Consider the following 23,464-nt stretch of genomic DNA (forward strand, 5'->3'; position numbering starts at 1 on the left):
CCTCATACACACACGGCTCCGCTCCGTACACCTTCTACACCCGGCTCCGCTCCGTACACCTTGCACACACATGGCTCCGCTCCGTACACCTCGTACACACGCGGCTCCGCTCCGTACACCTCGTACACACACGGCTCTGCTCCATACACCTCGTACACACACGACTCTGCTACATCCACCCTGTAAACCCCTCCTGACCCCACACATAAACTTCCCCTCATCCAGCACCATGACAACCAGCACAGCAGAGTCCTGCAGACACTGAGGCCCCTGATCATGTGACCCCTGACTCCTCCCCTCTTGTGACCTCATCTCAGGTCCTGCGCACGCACAGAACAGTCATACAATACACACGTGGTGTGCGGGTCTGCAGGTGAGGGTAGGTGTTGGAGATTCTCCATTACTGGGGGTGGGTAGGTGGGGGTAGTAACCCCTTCAATGCTGAGACTATTTCGGTGTTTTTCTGTTGTACTTTCTAAGGATAATAACGTTTTAATTCCACTTCCTCTGATAGATACGACCCAACTGTGGAAAACAGGAAATGAGGAAACGTATTCCTCACACAGTACATGGCCCCCTCTGCTTCCCCCACACAGTATAATGTTCCCCCAGTACCGCCATCCCCCCACACACAGTATAATGTTCCCCCAGTACCGCCATCTCCCACACCCAGTATAATGTTCCCCCAGTACCGCATCCCCCCAAAAACAGTATAATGTTCCCACAGTACCGCCACCCCCCCCACACCGAATAATGTTCCCCCAGTACCGCCATCCCCCCACACACAGTATAATGTTCTCACAGTACCACCATCCCCCCACACAGAGTATAATGTTCCCACAGTACTGCCATTCCCCCACACAGTATAATGTCGCCACAGTACCGTCATCCCCCCACACACAGTATAATGTTCCCACAGTACCGCCATCACCCCACACACGGTATAATGTTCCCACAGTACCGCCTTCCCCACATACACAGTATAATGCTCCCACAGTACCTCCATCCCCCCCACAGTATAATGTTCCCACAGTACCGTCATCCCCCCACACACAGTATAATGTTCCCCCAGTACCTCCATCCCCCCACACACAGTATAATGTTCCCACAGTACCGTCATCCCCCCACACACAGTATAATGTTCCCACAGTACCACCATATCCCCCACACAGTATAATGTTTCCCCAGTACCGCCATCACCCCACACACAGTATAATGTTCCCACAGTACCGCCTTCCCCACATACACAGTATAATGCTCCTCCAGTACCGCCATTCCCCCACACACAATATAATGTTCCCCCAGTACCGCCATCCCCCCACACACACATTATGATAGTACAAGTTGCCCCCCATAATATGTCACCCACCTCCTAATAAATATCTCATCCCTTCCCTCCACTCCTGGTGCAGATACAGATGACCCCAGGACACAGCACCGACCTCCTGGATCAGTTCCCCAGGGCTGGAGATGTGGCCCCGGGGCCGGTGCTATAGATGTATGAGGGGCTGTTATCTACGGTCTGAGCTCTCCTGCAAAAAATGATATTTGTTTTTCAGAGTTGTTCGTGCCAATTGTATTTTGTTTACACCTGGTTTTTTTTCTGTTGGTTTTTTTTCATGTAATTTACGGAAATCAAAGGAGAAAATCTCAGAAAAACATATCCAGAATAAAATATCAAAAACCTAAACCTCTACATGTAGATTTTGGCATCAAATCCCTCCTGTCCGCGAAGTTCTTACAAACAGCTTTTATAAATGCCTCAAACTTATGTGTATTAGATAGGAGATCTAAAAGAATAAAAGATTACGGCCCGGGGAAGACGGGAAACATTCATGCGGCCGGTGGTGATGGAGTCAGTGACGGACTCTGGCCAGATATGTTCCTAGAGCCGTAGTAGAAGATGAAGATGTCGTCCTCATCATGAAGTAGTTATTTCTCCTGTCACGTGTAATGAATATCTCCTGCAGTATTGCTAATGCCGATTCCAGTGTCGGTAAATGAGACGAGAATTAGCGTTATGGAAGATGAGTCTATGAGGAATGTATTCAGCTACCAACTCTGAGGAAGAAACTGCTTGTTGTGTGTGACCTAAAATATATAGGATTTTTTAGAAGGTGTTAAAAAATGAATACTGTTTAATAATCGATTTCATATGATTCCCCTTATTATCTCCAATAATTGTATTATTACGCAGGATCCTTTATGATGTTACATCGTCATCTTCTCCCCATTCAGATTCCTGCAATATCGGATCCTCTCAGTGGCGATCTTCTATATAAGAGAACTTACATGATTAACACGTTGAGGATGGATAGAGACAGGGACAAGATGGTGGAGAGGCTATTACACCTCACCCTAGAGATCCTCTTCCGGCTTACTGGAGAGGTGAGAGATTCTGATGACGGCACATTACATCATTCTTATCTATGGGAATAACAGATGGACAGAACTGGAGAGGTGAGGACTCTGGAAATGTCTGTAGTGAGATTTATTAATGTGTCTCTCCATAACCAGGATTACACAGTGGTGAAGAAGACCTCTAGTGAGCTCTGTCAGACCCTTGTGTCTGAGGGATGGGGAAGACCCCTGAGCCCAATCACAGGGCCTCCACCTCACCCCATGCTACATGAGGACATCAGTGACCAGAAGATCCTAGAACTCACCTACAAGATGATTGAGCTGCTGACTGGAGAGGTGACAATGCTGGGAATGCTGGGACATTGAGCAATAACGCTATTAAGGGATCAGGGGATGACAGTATCATTGTATGTGTCAGATTCCTATAAGATATCAGGATGTCTCCGTCTATTTCTCCATGGAGGAGTGGGAGTATTTAGAAGAACACAAAGATCTGTACAAGGACGTCATGATGGAGGTTCCCCAGCCCCTCACATCACCAGGTAATAGACAGGGCTAAATACACACGGCCTATAATTATCTGTATATAAAGAATGAATTCAGTCCCTGTATTTGTTTCCTCCAGTTTTATCCAGTAAGAGGACAACACCAGAGAGATGTCCACATCCTCTTCTTCTACAGGACTGTAAACAAGAAGATCCCGATGTTCTTCAGGATCATCAGGTAGGTGGAGAGAAGGTGTTGTTCCTGCTCTAAATTAAATTGTAAAAATTCAAATGTGTGCACAGAAGAGCTACACTGATACATTGAGTACCAAAGCAGATGTCTCTTTACCTCATGACATCATCTTATATAGGTTATTAGTATTCATGCTCTATAACAACATAATTGGCTAAGCTTATCTCTAAACATATGCTGGCATTAGCATACATACATCTCATTGTCTAAAGTAATACGGCCTACTCCAAGCTGAATGGTGTAGGTGTGTTTCTCACTTTCCTATGTTTTCTATGAGGCCGGGATCACACGCAGCGAGATACGGCCCAGTCTCGCAGGTTAAAAACAAGCTCTGGCATCGGCACTCCAGAGCGGAGCGTGCGGCCGCATAGCAATACATGGAGCTGCACGCTCCGCTCCGGAGTATCGATGCCAGAGCTTGTTTTTAACCTGCGAGACTCAGTCTAGCTGTAGTGTGACTCCGGCCTAAGTCTGTTTAGACAAAGACATTCCTGAGACTTCTTATCTGATCATAGACTCCATCTTGCAAGGAATGAGAGAATATATGTAGAATATCCACAATAGAGTCCACCCATGTCTGTGGGAGTACTGTGCCAGAAAGCCCGTATGTGTACTCTGGACCTATCTCTGCCATAACAGCCTGCTAGTCGTGGAAGTGCCTCATCTTCCAATCTTTTTCCACACCAATTCATAATTTTTTTTGAAAATTGTCCAAACATTTTTTCTGAGGCCAAGGTAAGGTTTTGCTTTTTTTGACATTTTGTCCGGTTTCATGTTGTCTTATATCATCCGATACAAATAAGTGTTCCTTATGGTAACATACATCTCTTCCACAGTCCACATCATGCTGGCTTCTTTCCATGCATTCATTGACAGGTTCAGACTGTTTCTGGTCATCTGTAGGCAAAAGTTTCCAAAAGAGGGCAAAAATATCTAATTTAATGATCATTTGCAGTTTCACTGTACCATCCTTGTGTACTCAGTAGTCGTGGATAAAGGCCACCAATTTCTTTCCAATTCAATTCACAATCTTTTTAAATTCGTCTCAAAAAATTTTTTCTGGGGCCAAGTCAAGTTCTTGCTTTGTCCCATCTTGTTGTATTTCGGGTCAAATGTCAGTATCATCTGATGGAAATGAGTTGAGATGAGCAAACCCTAAATTTAATGTTTGGGGTTTATACCATGTCAGGTGCTGAAATTGAAACATGGACTTTTTCTGTAAGTCTGTTGTATTGTTGGTGGTCATATACCGAATAAAGTTTGTTGAAAGAGCCATCACAGCCGTGCCAAGTATTAGCATGTCTATGACTGGCCAGCACACCGCCATTCTACTGTGATTAACATAGGGACAAGACACCGCTCCAGTGAGGGACAGTATTGGGTTCTGTGTGTGAACTCTGCACCTGTCTCTGTGATCGTACTCTGCCAAAAAGCCTGTGTGGGTTAACACATCAAAACAGCCTTTTGTGGTTTGTTGTTATTATTATTATTATGATTAACCCCTTCCCGACCTGTGACACAGCGTATGCGTCATGAAAGTCGGTGCCAATCCGACCTGTGACGCGTATGCTGTGTCACAGAATGATCGCGTCCTTGCAGATCGGGTGAAAGGGTTAACTCCAATTTCACCCGAACTGCAGGGACAGGGGGAGTGGTAGTACAGCCCCCGTGGCTACGATCGCTCTGATTGTCAGTTTCACTTTCAACAGCCAATCAGAGCGATTTGTAATATTTCACCTATTAAAACTGGTGAAATATTACAATCCAGCCATGGCCGATGCTGCAATATGGCTGGAAACACTGGTCTGCCCCCCCCCCCCCCTTCACCGTCACCGATTTATTATCCACCCCCCCCCCCCCAGTCCTCCAATCAGTCCTGCACACTGCTCCGCTCCCCTCCGTCCTCCTGTCCGCTCCCCCCGTGCTCTTGTCCGCTTCCCCCGTGCTCCAATCCCACCCCCCTGCACTCCAATCCACCCCCCCCCCCGTGCTCCGATCCATCCCCCCCATGCTCCGATACACCCCCCCCCCCCATGCTCCCCCCCACCCCATCATACTTACCGAGCCTCCCGCGGTCCGTCCGTCTTCTCCATGGGCGCCGCCATCTTCCAAAATGGCGAGCGCATGCGCAGTGCGCCCACCGGATCTGCCGTCCGTCAGATTCGTTCCAATGTGCATTTTGATCACTGTGATAGGTTTTATCACAGTGATCAAAATAAAAAAAAAATAGTAAATGCCCCCCCCCCCTTTGTCACCCCCTAAGGAAGGGACAATAATAAAATAAAGATTTTTTTCTTTCCACTAAGGTTGGGGTAAGAACTAGGGTTAGGGTTAGGGTTTCGGTATGTGCACACGTATTCTGGTCCTCTGCGGATTTTTCCGCAGCGGATTTGATAAATCCGCAGTGCTAAACCTCTGCAGATTTATCGCGGATTTACCGCAGTTTTTCTGCGCATTTCACTGCGGTTTTACAACTGCGATTTTCTATTGGAGCAGTTGTAAAACCGCTACGGAATCCTCAGAAAGAAGTGACATGCTGCGGAATGTAAACCGCTGCGTTTCCGTGCAGTTTTTCTGCAGCATGTGTACAGCGATTTTTGTTTCCCATAGGTTTACATTGAAATGTAAACTCATGGGAAACTGCTGCGGATCCGCAGCGTTTTCCGCAGCATGTGCACATACCTTTAGAATTAGGCTATGTGCACACGGTGCAGATTTGGCTGCGGATCCGCAGTGGATTGGCCGCTGCGGATTCGCTGCAGTGTTCCATCAGGTTTACAGTACCATGTAAACCTATGGAAAACCAAATCCGCTGTGCCCATGGTGCGGAAAATACAGCGCGGAAACGCTGCGTTGTATTTTCCGCAGCATGTCAATTCTTTGTGCGGATTCCGCAGCATTTTACACCTGTTCCTCAATAGGAATCCGCAGGTGAAATCCGCACAAACACTGGAAATCCACGGTAAATCTGCAGGTAAAACGCAGTGCCTTTTACCCGCGGATTTTTCAAAAATGGTGCGGAAAAATCTCACACGAATCCGCAACGTGGGCACATAGCCTTAGGGTTAGGGTTGTGATTAGGGTTATGGCTACAGTTGGGATTAGGGTTAGGGGTGTGTTGGGGTTAGTGTTGGAGGTAGAATTGAGGGGTTTCCACTGTTACAGCACATCAGGGGGTCTCCAAACGCAACACGGCACCACCATTGTTTCCAGCCAATCTTGTATTCAAAAAGTCAAATGGTGCTCCCTCACTTCCGAGCCCCGACGTGTTCCCAAACAGTGGTATACCCCCACATATGGGGTACCAGCATGCTCAGGACAAACTGCGCAACAATTACTGGGGTCCAATTTCTCCTGTTACCCTTGTGAAAATAAAAAAATTGCTTGCTAAAACATCATTTTTGCGGAAAGAAAACGTATTTATTATTTTCACGGCTCTGCGTTATAAACTTCTGTGAAGCACTTGTGTGGTGAGCACTTTGAACCCCCATCTAGATTAGTTCCTTTGGGGGTCTAGTTTCCAAAATGGGGTCATTTGTGGGGGATCTCCAATGTTTAGGCACACAGGGGCTCTCCAAACGCGACATGGTGTACGCTAATGATTGGAGCTAATTTTCCATTTAAAAAGCCAAATGGCGTGCCTTCCCTTCCGAGCCCTGCCGTGCGCCCAAACAGTGGTTTACCCCCACATATGGGGTATCCACGTACTCAGGACAGACTGGACAACAACATTTGTGGTCCAATTTCTCCTATTACCCTTGGCAAAATAGGAAATTCCAGGCTAAAAAATCATTTTTGAGGAAAGAAAAATTATTTTTTATTTTCATGGCTCTGCGTTATAAACTTCTGTGAAGCACCTGAGGGTTTAAAGTGCTCAATATGCATCTAGATAAGTTCCTTGGGGAGTCTAGTTTCCAAAATGGGGTCACTTGTGGGGGAGCTCCAATGTTTAGGAGCACAGGGGCTCTCCAAACGCGACATGGTGTCTGCTAACAATTGGAGCTAATTTTCCATTCAAAAAGTCAAATGGCGCGCCTTCCCTTCCGAGCCCTGCCGTGTGCCCAAACAGTGGTTTACCCCCACATGTGAGGTATCGGTGTACTCAGGAGAAATTGCCCAACAAATTTTAGGATCCATTTTATCCTATTGCCCATATAAAAATGAAAAAATTGAGGTGAAAAGAATTTTTCTCTAGTAACCCCCCACGACAGCACACCTGGAGGATGTTACCCCTTTCCTAATAGGGACAGGAAATGACAAGAGGTTAAATAACCCCTCCCTCATCCTCCCCTCAGTGTTCTTTCCTGTCCCTACTAGGGATGAAGAGGTCATCCCAGGTGCACTGTGCCGGCAGCGGTCACCGGGGGGAATACAGATAATCTGGCCGGGCAGCTGGGATCAGACTTACGTCCATTCCCTGTCGCTGCTCCCGTCTCCTCCGACTCGGGACTCCTTCGCCACCATTCCGCGCCTGCGGGTAAGGTCTGGGGCGTTCTTCGGCTGGAGGCCTCTCTGAGCTCTCCAGCCCTTCTCCTCCTCCGCACCGCGCGCGCGTGTGTGGGTACTTCCGGTCTGAAGCCGGCGGCCGGATGTGACGTCAGACGCCGGCCGGCTTCTCTGAATCAGGAAGTTCCTCGTGCGTTCCAGCCAGGAACGCTAGGAGATAGCATGGAAGACGTCGGCGTTCTCCCCCCACGTACTTCCGGACACCGGAGGAGGAGGTCCTCATCCAGGAGGACAGGTGCTGCGTCCGGTCGCCTATATATTCAGGCCCTGGACAGGAAGACATCGCAGGTAGGACCACTGTGTGGTGAAGACTATGGAGATGTCTGCTTCCTCGCGCTCTGCACCTGCAGAACACAGCACCATCCCGGCCCCAGTGAGTAGTCTGGCCCCGGGTGTCCATTCCCTGATGTGGGTTGTAGTCTTATGATTCCTTCTCCCCTTTCTTTTTAGGGGGACAAGGAACCCACATCAGGAAGCAAAACAAAAACTACCCGCAAATGCGCAGTTTGTATGAAGAAGCTGTCCTCTTCATACAAGAAATCATTGTGCAAAGAATGCACAGACAAAATTATCAGCGAGGAACGGCCATCCCTGATAGAGGAGATTAAAACCTTAATCCAGCAGGAGATTAAAACATCTCTGGCCACTCTTTCTCAGCCTACACCATCTCCTAGTGCCCCTCCTGAGGCTAAGAAAAGGAAACTTAATCCACAGGAGGAAGAGCAGGAGGACTCTCAGGGAGAGACGTCGGACGAACCCCCAGAGGAGGGTGAATTATCCCTGGACTCTGAAACTGTCCAGCAAGAGAGATACTACTTCTCTTCATCTGATATAGAAGAACTCCTTACGGCTGTAAGGAAAACTATGGAGGTTGAGGAAGAGAAGACGGCACAGTCCGTGCAAGAAGAGATGTTTGGAGGACTTCGTTCTAGGAAGCGTCAGGTGTTTCCTATTCACCAAAACATCCGAGATTTAGTTCTGGACGAGTGGGAATCCCCAGAAAAGAAGCTGACTACTCCAGCGGAAATTAAAGACAGATTTCCTGTGGATGCCGAGACAGCGTCATGCTGGTCAGAAGTCCCAAAAGTGGACGTCCAGATTGCCAGAGTAGCCAAAAAGACCACGCTACCATTCGAGGATGCCTCCCAACTGAGAGACCCTCTGGAACGTAAGATGGACGGACTACTAAGGAAGTCGTGGGAAACGTCAGCATCTTTACTGAACATCAATTCAGTATCCACTTGCGTGGCTAGATCGATGCATCGCTGGCTGGGGCAGCTAGAGGAGCACTTGTCCTCAGGTACTCCGAGAGAAGATATTCTGGCCTCCTTGCCTATCTTCCAGAAAGCAACAGGCTTTTTAGCAGATGCTTCTGCAGAATCCGTGAGAGTGACGGCGAGATCATCCGCACTGTCAAACTCGGTAAGGCGTGCACTCTGGCTAAGATCCTGGTCTGGGGATATGACTTCCAAGATGAGGCTGTGTTCTATTCCCTTTAAAGGAAAGTATATGTTTGGACCAGCCTTGGGTGACCTTTTGGAGAAGGCTTCAGACAAGAAAAAGACCTTACCAGAACCTAGAAACCCTAGGAAAAGACCCTTCCGCACTCAGCAGGAGCATACTCCTCAATACAGAGGAAAGGGTAAAACAGGTCGCTGGAGCTATCCGAAAGGAGGGAAAGACAGGAATCTTTTTCTTTCACAACCCCAAAACCAGAGAAAGCAATGACGCCGTCATAGTGGGGGGTCGGATTTCGAACTTCCTCCCAGTCTGGCAAGAGATCGGTGTGGATCAGTGGACCTTAAGATTGGTCAAAGAGGGGATGAAAATAGAGTTTACATCATATCCCCAAAAAAGAATGAAAACTACAACGTTATCAACACCGAAGCTACAGTCCACCCTGATAACTGGGATAGAAGATCTCTTAATCAACAAGGTGATCTCCACAGTCCCAAAAGACGAAAGAAACAAGGGCCATTATTCCAGCCTATTTCTGATAAGGAAACCATCGGATGATAATCAATCTGAAACCGCTGAATCAATATGTAACCTACAGAAGATTCAGAATGGAGTCCGTCAGATCGACAGTACCCTTAATAGGGCAAGACTTCGTCATGGCAACCATCGACTTACAGGACGCATATTATCACGTCCCAGTCCATCCAACCTATCGGAAATTTCTAAGGTTTGCAGTCACCAGAGGAGAAGTTATAGACCACTTCCAGTTCAATGTCCTCCCATTCGGACTATCATCAGCTCCAAGGATCTTTACAAAGGTCATGTCCGAGGTGATGGCGTACATCAGAAGTCGACGAATATGCATAATCCCATACCTCGACGACCTCTTGGTAGTGGCTCCCACGGTTCCAATTCTACAGGAACATCTTCAAACAACAGTCCAGATCCTGTCATCTCTGGGTTGGGTGATAAACCCCAAAAAATCGGATATGGTTCCGTCCACAACGAAGATCTTTTAGGGGTCTTATTAGACTCCCACAGACAAACATCTTTCTTGCCCGAACAAAAACGGTCCCTGCTTACATCAAGGATAAGAACATTGCGGGACAAGAAGAGAGTATCTCTAAGATGGGCCATGTCGGTTCTAGGTACCATGACATCTTGCATCCAGATGGTGGCATGGGCTCAAGCCCACACCAGGATACTTCAGACTCATATTCTGTCAAGCTGGGACGGATCCCCAGGTTCTCTAGACAAAAAGATCCGGATACCACCGCATGTAAAGTCCTCATTAACATGGTGGCTACAAAAAGAGAACTTAATGAGAGGAGTTCCCTGGTTGCAGGTCCCAGCAGTGACCATAACAGTAGATGCCAGTGGAAAAGGTTGGGGAGCTACGGTAGACCAGCACATATTCCAGGGATTCTGGTCAGCCGAAATAACACAACAATCCTCGAATTACAAAGAGCTAAAAGCAGTAGAAGAAGTTCTCAAAGCGGCGGTAACTCTTGTACAAAATTCCCACTTAAAAATATACTCAGACAACATGACAACAGTTGCCCACCTTCGCCACCAGGGAAGTACAAGACACGAAGATCTAAAAAGAATATCAGCAAGAATATTTTCGTGGGCCGAAGAACATGTTCTCTCCATATCCGCCCTACACATAAAAGGGGAGATAAACGTACAAGCCGACTTCCTGAGCAGAACAGAGGTCCATCCAGGAGAATGGAGCCTAAACCCAGAAGTCTTTCAGATACTAGTCAAAAGATGGGGACAGCCAGAAGTGGACTTGTTCGCGAACAGTCAGAACGCAAAGGTAGACCAGTTCTTCTCGCTAGATCCGATGAATCCGGGGTTAGCTGTGGACGCATTGGTCCAGCCATGGACATTCTCGCTAGCATACGCGTTCCCGCCATTGCCGATCCTACCAAAAGTCCTGCAGAAAATAAGGGCAGAAAAACTCAAGGTGATCCTAGTGGCTCCACTTTGGCCCAAAAGAGGTTGGTTTGGGGCCCTCATCAGTCTAAAGATAGATGGGCCAATAGCACTTCCACCGGTCAAAGACCTTCTCTACCAGGGGCCAATACTGCATCCAGATCCCGAGAGGCTACACCTAAATGCCTGGCTTCTGAATTCTCAATTCTGAGAACTAGAGGACTATCAAAGAGAGTAATTGAAACATTACAAAAAAGTCGCAAAACGGTAACTAATTCTATTTACCAAAAGATCTGGAAGACGTTCATCACGTGGTGTGCTCCTGAGCAACCTAACCCAGATAAACCAAACCTAGCCAAGATCCTGGATTTTCTACAAGATGGGCTGGAGAAGGGTCTCAGACCCAGCACCCTCAAGGTACAAGTGGCAGCCTTGAGCTCTTATTTTGACCAGTCTTTAGCCAACCATAGATGGGTAAGAAGATTCATGACGGCGGCATCCCGCATATCTCCAAGACCCATAAATATAGTTCCATCCTGGGACCTGAATATAGTCCTGAAAGGACTTACACTGCCACCATTTGAACCCTTATCTTCCATAACCATGGATAAACTCGCTTGGAAAACCACCTTCCTGGTAGCTATAACAACAGCCAGAAGAGTGGGTGAACTACAAGCCCTATCAATCAACGAGCCCTACATGAAGATTCTTCAGGACAGGCTTATCCTACGATTAGACCCATCCTTTCTCCCAAAGGTCGTCTCCGATTTCCACAAATCGCAGGAGATAATTCTTCCATCATTCTATCAAGAACCAAAGAATGAGGAAGAGGAACATTTCCATACTTTGGATGTTCGAAGAATGGTACTCTATTATCTTCATGCATCAGAAAAGATTAGAAAAGATCAAAATCTGTTTATTCATCTTCTCGGCCAGAATAAGGGGAAGAAGACTTCCAGATCCACAATTGCAAATTGGATCAAAAGAGCAATCCTGGAGGCTTATCAAATTCAAGGCCTTCCACCACCAGGAAAGCTTACAGCCCATTCTACTAGAGCAACAGCTGTCTCCTGGGCCGAGAAAGCCAGTGCTTCCATCGAGCAAATATGCAGAGCGGCCACGTGGTCCTCGGTCCATACGTTCTCCAAACATTACAGGCTTGACCTGATGTCAAAAGAAGACTTAGCCTTCGGAGAAAAAGTCCTTAGTGCTGTAGTCCCTCCCTAAAAATTACTCTTGGGTACTGCTCCAGGTGTGCTGTCGTGGGGGGTTACTAGAGAAAATAGAATTATTCTTACCGTTAATTCGGTTTCTAGTAACCCACCACGACAGCAGGAGTAATCCCTCCCTTTGCTTAATATACGTTCTGAAAAGAATAAATATAATTTGAAGCATTCATTCTCCTGTGGTCCTTTATAATAACACTGAGGGGAGGATGAGGGAGGGGTTATTTAACCTCTTGTCATTTCCTGTCCCTATTAGGAAAGGGGTAACATCCTCCAGGTGTGCTGTCGTGGTGGGTTACTAGAAACCGAATTAACGGTAAGAATAATTCTATTTTTTTGGTGAAAAAAAAAGTACTTTTTCATTTTAGGTACACGGGGGCTCTCCAAACGTGACATGGTGTCCGCTAAAGAGTGGAGCCAATTTTTCATTCAAAAAGTCAAATGGCGCGCCTTCCCTTCCAAGCCCTGCCGTGTGCCCAAACAGTGATTTACCCCCACATATGAGGTATCAGCGTACTCAGGACAAATTGGACAACAACTTTCGTGGTTCAGTTTCTCCTTTTACCATTGGGAAAATAAAAAAATTGTTGCTAAAAGATCATTTTTGTGACTAAAAAGTTAAATGTTCATTTTTTCCTTCCATGTTGCTTCTGCTGCTGTGAAGCACCTGAAGGGTTAATAAACTTCTTGAATGTGGTTTTGTGCACCTTGAGGGGTGCAGTTTTTAGAATGGTGTCACTTTTGGGTATTTTCAGCCATATAGACTCCTCAAACTGACTTCAAAGTGAGGTGGTGCCTAAAAAAATGGTTTTGTAAATTTCGTTGTAAAAATGAGAAATCGCTGGTCAAATTTTAACCCTTATAACTTCTTAGCAAAAAAAAATTTTGTTTCCAAAATTGTGCTGATGTAAAGTAGACGTGTGGGAAATGTTATTTATTAACTATTTTGTGTCACATAACTCTCTGGTTTAACAGAATAAAAATAAAAAATGTGAAAATTGCGAAATTTTCAAAATTTTCGCCAAATTTCCGTCTTTATCACAAATAAACGCAGAATTTATTGACCTAAATTTACCACTAACATGAAGCCTAATATGTCACGGAAAAACAATCTCAGAACCGCTAGGATCCGTTGAAGCGTTCCTGAGTTATTACCTCATAAAGGGACACTGGTCAGAATTGCAAAAAACGGCCAGGTCATTAAGGTCAAAATAGGCTGGGTCATGAAGAGGTTAATAATAATAATAATAATAATTAATCATATTTAAATTTGGGGAGGCCCCAAAACATTGGAAGCTGCAAATAAAACAAACTAACTGCTGTGGAGTATAACGATGGGTGGGTGCAGCTGGTTTACTTATCTATTTAGCCAAAAATTTCTGTGGTATCTACACCTGGTTAATTTTATTAAATGTTAGTTTGCTCACGGATGCTCCTGTCTGTGATTACACCCTCTGCCATGCTAAACACACGTTCCAACAGTTTCATTTGCAAGGCAGGCCAGCACCTCCAAGGCATAAAGGGCAAGCTCAGGTCATGTGACCAGATTGGAGACACAGAAGTTAAATGGGGTAGACCCATCACTCAGTACGTGGAGACATGTGGACACATACTCTTCCACCATGTTGTTGAAATGCTGCATCCTAATAATACGGAGCGTATCAGATGGTGATGCTGGATGTTGTGGCTTGCTGAGGACGGTTTTCCACATTTTGCCCAGGCTAACCTTCCTTTCGAAATTGTGCCCGTGCCCCAGGTGCGTTAGCGACTTCCTCCACCGTCTTGTTCTTCCACTGAATCGCCGCTGTCAGGTGGGAACGACGTCAATAGTGTGCCTACCAGCGTACACTTGTATTCCCACATTTTCCGGTCCAGCTCAGTGACGGAATTACTAATGAATATCTCCTGCAGTATTGCTAATGCCGATTCCAGGGTTGGTAAATGAGACGAGAATTAGTGTTATGGAAGATGAGTCTATGAGAAACGTATTCAGCTGCCGACTCTGAGGAAGAAACTGCTTGTTGTGTGTGGTCTAAAATATATAGGAAACTAAATACTGTAAAATAATCTCATATTTCTCTATTGCTTCACTGGGGGACACAGGAATCCATGCGTGTATGCTGCTGCCGCTAGGAGGTTGACGCTATGGAAAAAAGTTAGCTCCTCCCAGCAGTATATACCCACCAACTGGCAGGAAGCTAATTAGTTTTAGCTGCACTCAGCTCTGTCTCTACCATTTAGGTTTTGTTGTTTTTATTAATGATCTCTCTTTTTCAGACCACAGCTTGTGATTCTGGACAACGGAGTGGTTGTTACTCCGCTCTCCCCCTAAAAACTGGGAACACTGTAGAACTGTTCAATATTGTACCCTCTCGTGTCTACCAGGCAGACGCTATGCCTCACAGCACATCAAGAGTTTTTGGGGCATCCACACCGAGGAAAATGTTGACTGGTCCTTGCCACTACACCGTAGCCTGCAGGGTAGAAAGACGGAATCGGTACCGTATAGCCGCCCGTCTGTCCGGGACGTCTGATGACCGTTGTCCTTATCATGCTGTGAAGATGGATTCCGAGGCCTTCAGGACAGATATCCCTCCCCATAAGTCCCTGGAAAATAAGAGGGAGCTCCCCATTCCTGGCACCTTTCGGGCCCTGCTCCCGCAGTCGGTACACGCCCTCGCCAATTAGTCTACCAGTTGCGCGGGCTCTCTTTTGTTCCCTGCCCACCATCCTCTTCCACAATGTGACTTTCTTCCCAGAAGTGCGGGAACTCGGCTCTCTTTCTGGCGCATGTGAACTCAGTGCGCCTTTTTTTTTTCTTCTAACGCCTTCTCCTTAGCCCTATCTTTGTTCCATGATTCCAGTTTTACACGTATCATGTTTAGACATTCACCTGCTGTTCTGCAGTGTTTGGGCCAAATGCTCTATCTAGACGCTCCATCTAGATGTTTCTGTTTTTCCCTGTCTTGAACTAATCCCTCCAGAAAAGCTCCCTCCTCACCCTCCTAATTCATCTAGAGCTTGTGGCTCATCAACTTAAAGCACCTGAGTCTGCAATGCTAAAAAAAAAAAGATATAGTCCATTACTCCAGGACTCACTTTTATTTTACACAGATGTAGTTGTCCTTAGTCTATGCATACAATATCTTAAGGCACCTCCCAATGTAGCTCCTGCAGATGTCCCTAAAGTACATTTCTTCCTCCAGGAGCTCCCCTTATTTCCTCTCTATTCAGTCAGATATCCAGAGCTCGTCTTCAGCAATGGAGTGTTGTTTTTCCTTTTGCCTGCCGGGTTTTCCATCCACAGGGAGTTAGACGCTAGGTACTATAGGGATCACAGCTCGAGTGTTCGGTCCCCTATCCAGTGGGTCTGATGTACCTTTTACCACGTATCTCATGGTTGATCGCAGCCACAGTCCACATTTTCTAACCACTATCTAGTGAATCAGATGCATCATTTACCATGTACCTCCTGGTCGATTGCAACAGCGGTACTAGTGTTCTGTCCACTAATCGGTGAGTCAGACTCGCAACCTACTGCTTATCTCATGGTTGATTGCAGCAGCGGTCCATGTTTCCTGTCCACTATCCAATGAGTCAGATGTACCATCTACCATGTACCACATGGTCGATTGTAGCAGTGGTACGCGTCTCCTGCCACTATCCTGTGAGTCAGATGCACCATCTACCACATACCTTATGGTCGATTGCAGCAGTGGAACACGTCTCCTGCCCACTCTCCAGGGAGTCAGATGCACCATCTACCATGGCCGATCGCAGCAGCAAATGTAAGTGCTCTATCTGCTATCCATTATGTCAGTCACACCGTCTATCATGTACCATAAGACCGTTTGCTGCTGCAGTCCAAATGCTCTACCCACAGACTCCCTCTCTACCACGTAACTCAACCTTGATTATGGTTATGATCCAGGTACCTTGTCCTCCATCTGGTGAATTAGACTTGCCAAGAATTATCCAACAAGTCAGGACCTCCATCTACAGTGAACCATATCACTGCCTGCAATGTGGTTCAGGTGCTCTACCCACTATCCAGTAGTTAGACCCAACATGACTAATAGCAGCAGCGTTTCTAATGATCTGTCAACTATCCAGTGTGTCAGGTCCTACTTCTACAATGATCCAGTCTAAATTACAAGTAGTCTTCAGATCACATGTCACCCTAGCAATCGGCACTGATAGTTTGTTTATTCCTTGGCCTCAGTTCTCCCTCCCGTACCCGTTCTTTCCTTGCCACTGATCTCTAGGGTGGTCAAGAATATCAAAACAGAGGGAGTTCCCATCCTCATCGCCCCAGAAGACTCTGGTATGCAGAAGTTATCAACTTCCTCACGGGCACGCCGAAGAAACTTCTGGATCTTCTCTCGCAAGGTGCTTTATTCCACCAGAATTCTCAGTCGCTCAATTTAACGGCATGGCTTTTGAGACCGCGGTCCTGAAATCAGCCGTATTCTCCAATCAGGTTGTTCAGAGCTATGAAGTCTTCCTCTCGCATTTCCTACCTTTAGTGGAGAGTCTTTTTCCGCCGCTGCATATCTAATCAGATCTCATTAATAGTCTTTCATCTGTTTTCCACATTGTCAATCCTATATTTGGGCCTGGAATTTGGCTTATCCTTCTGTTCTCTCGAGAGGCGGGTGTCTGCCCTTTCCATCCCTTGCAGGGATATGGGTACTCTGTTCCCCCACCAGCCTCCGGTAGTACCTTGGGATCTCAAGTTAGTGCTAATGTTCTTCAAGAATTAACATTCAAACCTCTATTAGAAATCTTTCATTCATTTCTTCTATCGGATGAGTTTCCAAACTCACAGCTCTCTTGTCGCTCCCCTTATCTAGGGATCCGCCAGGTCAAGGTGGTGTTACGTCCGATACCATCCTTTCTCCCTAAGGAGATATGATGTTATGAGGATACTGTTCTTTGTTCCTTTTGTCCGCCCCTTTTCATCATTGAGGGTGGTCTCTAAACAAACTGGACGTGGTAAGAGTCCTCCGTATCTACCTCCCAGCACAGCACACATCAGATGTGTGGATTCGCTGTCCTTAATCCCTGAAGGTACTCGAAAAGGGCTGCTTCCAAGTCTATCATTGCCTGCTGGGTTCGCTTTGCCATTTTGGAAGCCTGCCGACTTAGTAACAGAATGCGTCCACTTAGGGTCACCGCGCACTCCATTCATAGTGGGGGCCTCCTCGGCCTGCAAACAGCGGTGACTCGAGCTCTGATTTGACAGTACTATTTTTACCCATCCTCAGGACTGATTTTGGATGTCCCATGGTTTCCTGTGTCCCACATTGAAGCGGTAGAGGAATTTAGATATTGGGTACCTACCGTAAAATCTTTCTCTGAGCCTTTACTGGGGGACACCGCCCTTGTTTATTATTCATTGTGGTTATGTTATGATAGTTGTATACCTGTTGCTTCTCCTACTGCTTTCTGACTAACTTATTAGCTTCCTGCCAGTTGGTGGGTATATACTGCTGGGGAGGAGCTAACTTTTTTTTGCATAGTGTCAACCTCCTAGCGGCAGCAGCATACACCCATGAATTCCTGTGTTCCCCAGTGAAGCGGTAGAGAAATATGAGATTATTTTACAGTATTTAGTTTCCTGTGTCCCCCAATGAAGCCTCCGAGAATTAGATTTTACGATAGGTAATCAAAATCTCCATATTTCCCTTATCTCAAGTAATTGTATTGTTATAAATGATTCTTTATAATGTTACATTGTCATCTTTTCCCCATTCAGGTCCCTACAATATTGGATCGTTTCAGTGGAGATCTCCTGTATAAGAAGATTTTTCAGATTTACCCATCAAGGATGGATAAGGACAGGGACAAGATGGCGGAGAGGATTTTACACATCACCGTTGAGATTCTCTTTTGGCTTAATATAGAGGTGAATGATTCTGATGATGTCACATTACATCATTCTTATCTATGGAAATGGAAATAACAGATGTACAGCACTGGAGAGGTGAGGACTCTGGAAATGTCTGTAGTGAGATTTATCAATGTGTCTCTCCATAACCAGGATTACACAGTAATGAAGAAGACCTCTACTGAGCGCTTTCAGGACCCTGTGTCTGAGGGATGGGGAAGACCCCTGAGCCCAATACCGGGGCCTCCACCTCACTCCCTGATACATCAGGACATCAATGACCAGAAGATCCTTGAACTCTCTTATAAAATGATTGAGCTGCTGACTCTAGAGGTGACACTGCTGGGAATACTGGGACATTATACAGTAACGCTATGAAGGGATCGGGATGATGACAGTATCATTGTATGTGTCAGGTTCCTATAAGGTGTCAGGATGTCAGCGTCTATTTCTCCATGGAGGAGTGGGATTATTTAGAAGGACACAAAGATCTGTACAACGACGTCATGATGGAGGTTCCCCAGCCCCTCACATCACTAGGTAATAGATAGGACTAAATACACACAGCCTATAATTATCTGTATGTAAAGAATTAATTCAGTCCTTGTATATGTTTCCTCCAGTTCTATCCAGTAAGAGGAGAACACCAGAGAGATGTCCCCGTCCTCTTCTTCCGCAGGACTGTAAACAAGAAGATCCAGATGTTCCTCAGGATTATCAGGTAGATGGAGAGAAGGTGTCATGAGATCTCCCCTATGATGTGTAGATGGCTGTGAAGGTCTTGTGCTCAGTCTTGTTTACCCATCAGTATTGTATGTTTTATACCTCTGTATTGAGAATGGTGGAGATGGCAGGATTAGAGCTGACAATATTTATTTCAGGGTGAAGATCTGACCCATATTACTACAGAAACATATGTGTGGGATGATGAGTGGTGTAAAGAGGAGATTCTTACATGCGACGACCAAGGTGAGTAGTAGCCACTTATTGCAGAGAAGTCACAGATTCTTCTCAGTCAGTGGCTGTCATAATAATGGAGGAACTTGACTGCAATTCAATGGCCAGAGGAGAACAAGCGGGGAACAGATAGCAGTAGTTCCAGTAGCTGGAAACAATGCTATGAATCCTAGGGATGATAGAAGTGTGGGAACAGTCTGAGTAAGGCCACGTTCACACATTCAGTGTTTTACATCAGTATTTGTTTCTTTCAACTTTCTTTTTATTGAAAACGATGTATAATACAGGAAAAGACAAAGCAGATCACACAAACACATTGTAAGATAATAAAACATATGTAGGAAAAGGGATAATCATGTAGAATCACGTAGATTACATTGAACCAAGATAAAGGGCCCAAATTTAACCTTTGATCAATGGGCCAACTCGGTAAGTCGAAGAGTAGGGCATAGTGATTCAAGATTAACCCTGTTAATATGTGCATCAGCAACTTAGGGTTAAGGAAAGGAGAGAAGAAGAAGGGGGGGGGAAAGAGAGGTAGGGGGGGAAGGTTATAAGGGGACGGGGGGAAAAGGTCAGGAAGGAGGTGATGATCCAGAATAAGGTGGAACTTCAGGACGAGCCATCCCACGTATGGTGTTGATTGGAGGAGAAAATTAATCAATTAGTTTTCTGTGTCTATGGAGGTATTTGAAAGATAATCAGAGCTGGAGCGGTACACGGACCACGGCTTCCAAATGTTCCGGAAGGAGTCGAGAGACTCCTGGGTGTTAGCTACTAATTCAGCTGTATAGTATAATAAATCTATTTTGTCTAAGACTTGTTTTTTTGTGGGGATAAGAGTAGATTTCCATAGGGTGGGAATTAGATATTTTCCGGCCGTTATAATATTACTAGCCAGTTTGGACATCGATGATTCTTTGAGCCGAAGGGGAAAGTTGAGTAGCACAGACTGAGGATCTAGGGATGGGACTCTGCCTAGTAGTGAGAGTATAATATCTGCTATCAGTTGCCAATAGCGCATGATAGGGTTGAGCGAAACGGGTCGTTCATTTTCAAAAGTCGCCGACTTTTGGCAAAGTCGGGTTTCATGAAACCCGACCCGACCCCTGTGTGGGGTCGGCCATGCGGTACGCGACTTTGGCGCCAAAGTCGCGTTTCGTACGACGCGCTTGGCGCCATTTTTTCAGCCATTGAAGGAGCGTGGGCAGAGTGATGACATAGGTCTTAGAGAGAGAGAGAGAGAGGGGAAAAAAAAAAATCCCATTGACTTTGCATTGGGTTTCGTGTTTCGGTCGATCCCCGACTTTACGCCATAATTGGCCGATTTCACTCGACCCGACTTTAGAGATAGTCGGGTTTCGCGAAACACGGCTCGACTCTAAAAAGGTCAAGGTCGCTCAACCCTAGCGCATGATTTTTGGACAAGTCCACCAGATATGTAGGTAGGAACCCACATCAGTGCAGCATCTCCAGCATGTCTCGGGAGTGGGTGGGTGCCACAGGTGAATCTGGGAAGGGGAGCGATACCATCTTGATATCACTTTGTAAGAGTTTTCTTGTAACTTCACACATTGGGAAGGTCCGTGTGAATTATTGTAAATCGAAGTGATTTGGTCTTGTGTGAACGAAATATTGAGATCCCGTTCCCAGAGTCCTATAAATGCTCTCTTGGCAACGGCTTTTTCGGCAATCAGAGTTTTGTAGAGTTTGGATAGGACCTTTTTTGGTGGGTTATGTTGGGCGCAGAGTTGTTCAAAGGGTGTAGTGGGGCGGAATAGATTAAGCTGATCTTTCTTTTTATAGCAATAATCCTTTAGTATTTTATAGTGAAGGAAAGTGATGTTTAAATGGGGGTTAGATGTCTGAAACTCTGGGAAGCTCATCACTGAGCCTTCTATGAAGAAGACGTTGATTGGTAACGGTAGTCTGGGCAAGCCCCCATGGGGTAATTTAAGGGGGATCGGGCCAATGATGTCCTGTATTGTCAGAATTGGGGAGATAGGTGGTGTTAGTTTGGAAAACTCGGTTCTCCAAATTTTAAGTACAGGTATAGTTAATTCGTTAGAAAGAAGTTGGTTTAAATTAGAGTAGTCATGTAGTAATGCCATGGTTCTTGGGGGGATAGGGGCGAGGTGTTCTTCAATGGGCAGCCATAGTTTTTCAATGGGTCTTCCGATCCAATCAACTACTCTAGAGAGCATAGCGGCTTTATAATATTGGAAGATATCAGGGACACCCATGCCTCCCTCCGACTTTGATAAAGCCAATGTGATAGCGTTGATTCAAGGGCGTTTATTATTCCAGACAAAGTTGATAAAGAAAGAGTTAATTTTGGCCAGATAGTGTTTTGGAATGTAGATGGGGAGCATCTGGAAGAGGTATAAGAATTTAGGTAGTATAATACTTTTCAGCAGATTTTTTCTACCCATCCAGGATAGGAAGGGGGCTTTCCAGGAATTGACCGTGGAGGTAGCCTGTTTTAGTAAGGGCACAATATTGAGTTACATGAGTTCTCCCATCGACCTCCCAATTTTGATACCCAAATTTGTTATGAATTTAGGGGGCCATTTGAAAGGGTAAAGTTTTTTCAGTCTATCAATTTCGGACCTGGGAAAGTTAAGGCTCAATGCTTCTGACTTTGTGATGTTGATTTTGTAGTTGGATAGTTCCCCATAAAGTTCTAATGTACGGACGAAGGCAGGGATACCCCTCCCAGGGTCAGACAGTACCACCAGGAGATCATCGCTGCAGATTTGTGATGGAAGCCGCCTACTTGGATCCCTTTGATATCTACGTTACGTTGAATGCATTGGATTAGAGGCTCCATGGCCAGCACATATAAAATCGGAGAGAGAGGGCACCCCTACCTCGTACCATTTTGGATATAGAAGGGGTCTGATAATAAGTTATTAATTTTTAGTCGGGCTGAGGGAGTGGTATACATCTGGAAAATTGCGTCCACCAACTGGGGGGGATGTGAAATGCGAGGATAGTTTCACGTAAGAATGTCCAGTCCACCCTGTCAAAGGCCTTTTCGGCGTCTGTCCCCAATAAAACAAGGGGAGTCCCGTGAATTTTTGCGTATTGATTCAGGTGTAGAATTCTGGAGGTGTTGTCCCTCCCCTCCCGGCCTGCCACAAAGCCCGTTTGGTTGGGTGAGATGAGTTGTGGTAATAGCTCCGCTAGTCTCCTTGCAATAAGACTTGCATGCATTTTTAGGTCCACATTAAGCAAGGAAATAGATCTGTAGCTTCCACAACTTTCTGGGTCTTTCCCCTCTTTATGAAGATGGGAAATGTGGGCTTCTAGCGATTGGGAGGGGAAAGATTTTCCACCCAGAACTGCATTACACACATTTATTAGGTGGGGACCGAAAATGTCAAAGAAAGATTTGTAGTATATTTTAGGGAGACCGTCCGGGCCTGGGGATTTCCCTTTTGCCCTTCCAGACAGAGTGGACTGTAGCTCAGAGAGGTCTGAGCAGGCATTCCTGCTGGAGAACAGAAAGTTGGGGGAGGTGTAGGGAGGATAAGAAAGCTTGGGTTTTGGTTTGCCTTTGATTTTTGTCTTCTGTTGAATCAGTTTAACGGAGTTGATATAGATCCTTAAAAAAGGTCAAAAAGGCATCAGTGATCTGATTATATTGTTCCGTAGTTTGACCATCAGTAGATTTAATTTTATGGATAAAGGTTCGAGCTTGGCGTTTTTTGATCAGGAAGATCATAAGTTTGGAGGCTTTATCCCCATGAGCAAAAATTTTATTTTTCCAGGAAAGGTAGTATTTGGAAGTGCGAATATTTAATAGATCTTTTAGAGATTGGTGTTTTTTCGTGAGTTGGGAAAGTACGTCACCTGATAATTCCTTCTTATGGCAAGCATCCAAGGCCACAATATCATTATATAGGGCTAGGATTTCAGTTTTTTTCTGTCTATTTAAGAACGAGGCAATTGAGGGGCGTGGCCTGAACGTCCATGTGAGCGGACGTGTGACAGAGCGCTCCCGCTGCTAACGCACAATTTATCCTTATAAGCCGCAGCTGAGCGGCGATTCAAGGCGCTTACCGGCTGCAGGAAAGTCCCGGGAGTGCGGCGGTGAATAGAGGCGGCCTCGAGGTCAACAAATATGACCAGGAGGAGGCAAAGAGATGCAGGAGCCGGCGAGGCTGGGATCAGCCAAGATGGCGCCGACGCCAGAGAGAAGGCGGAGAAGGACAACGCGGCATGCCAGAAGAGAATGTCGGCGGCGGCAAAGCTCCAGCAGTTTGCTAGAGTGGAGGCCGCAGGGAACACAGGAAAAGCAGAGGAGGATGCCGGAGCAGACACAGACACAGAAGGAGAGGAGGAAAGCCCAGCAGAGGAGCAGGAGGTACAACAGGGGAGCAGGGAT

At 46.0% G+C, this 23,464-nt stretch overlaps 1 protein-coding gene across 1 annotated transcript in view; it reads left to right on the plus strand.

Annotated features, from left to right (window-relative positions):
- Positions 1-333: 333 nt before the first annotated feature.
- The window catches only part of LOC138663811 (zinc finger protein 432-like), a 244,210-nt gene continuing 221,079 nt past the window's right edge, over positions 334-23,464 (plus strand). The window contains exons 1-8 of the mRNA XM_069750152.1: positions 334-379; positions 2,239-2,388; positions 2,518-2,697; positions 2,780-2,903; positions 2,987-3,084; positions 17,986-18,135; positions 18,271-18,450; positions 18,534-18,657. Of these exons, the coding sequence (XP_069606253.1) occupies positions 2,293-2,388; positions 2,518-2,697; positions 2,780-2,903; positions 2,987-3,084; positions 17,986-18,135; positions 18,271-18,450; positions 18,534-18,657 (952 nt within the window). The 5' untranslated portion in view covers positions 334-379; positions 2,239-2,292. The remainder of the gene's footprint in view (positions 380-2,238; positions 2,389-2,517; positions 2,698-2,779; positions 2,904-2,986; positions 3,085-17,985; positions 18,136-18,270; positions 18,451-18,533; positions 18,658-23,464) is intronic.

Source organism: Ranitomeya imitator, chromosome 2 (assembly GCF_032444005.1).
Source record: "Ranitomeya imitator isolate aRanImi1 chromosome 2, aRanImi1.pri, whole genome shotgun sequence".
NCBI classification, from domain to species: Eukaryota; Metazoa; Chordata; class Amphibia; order Anura; family Dendrobatidae; genus Ranitomeya; species Ranitomeya imitator.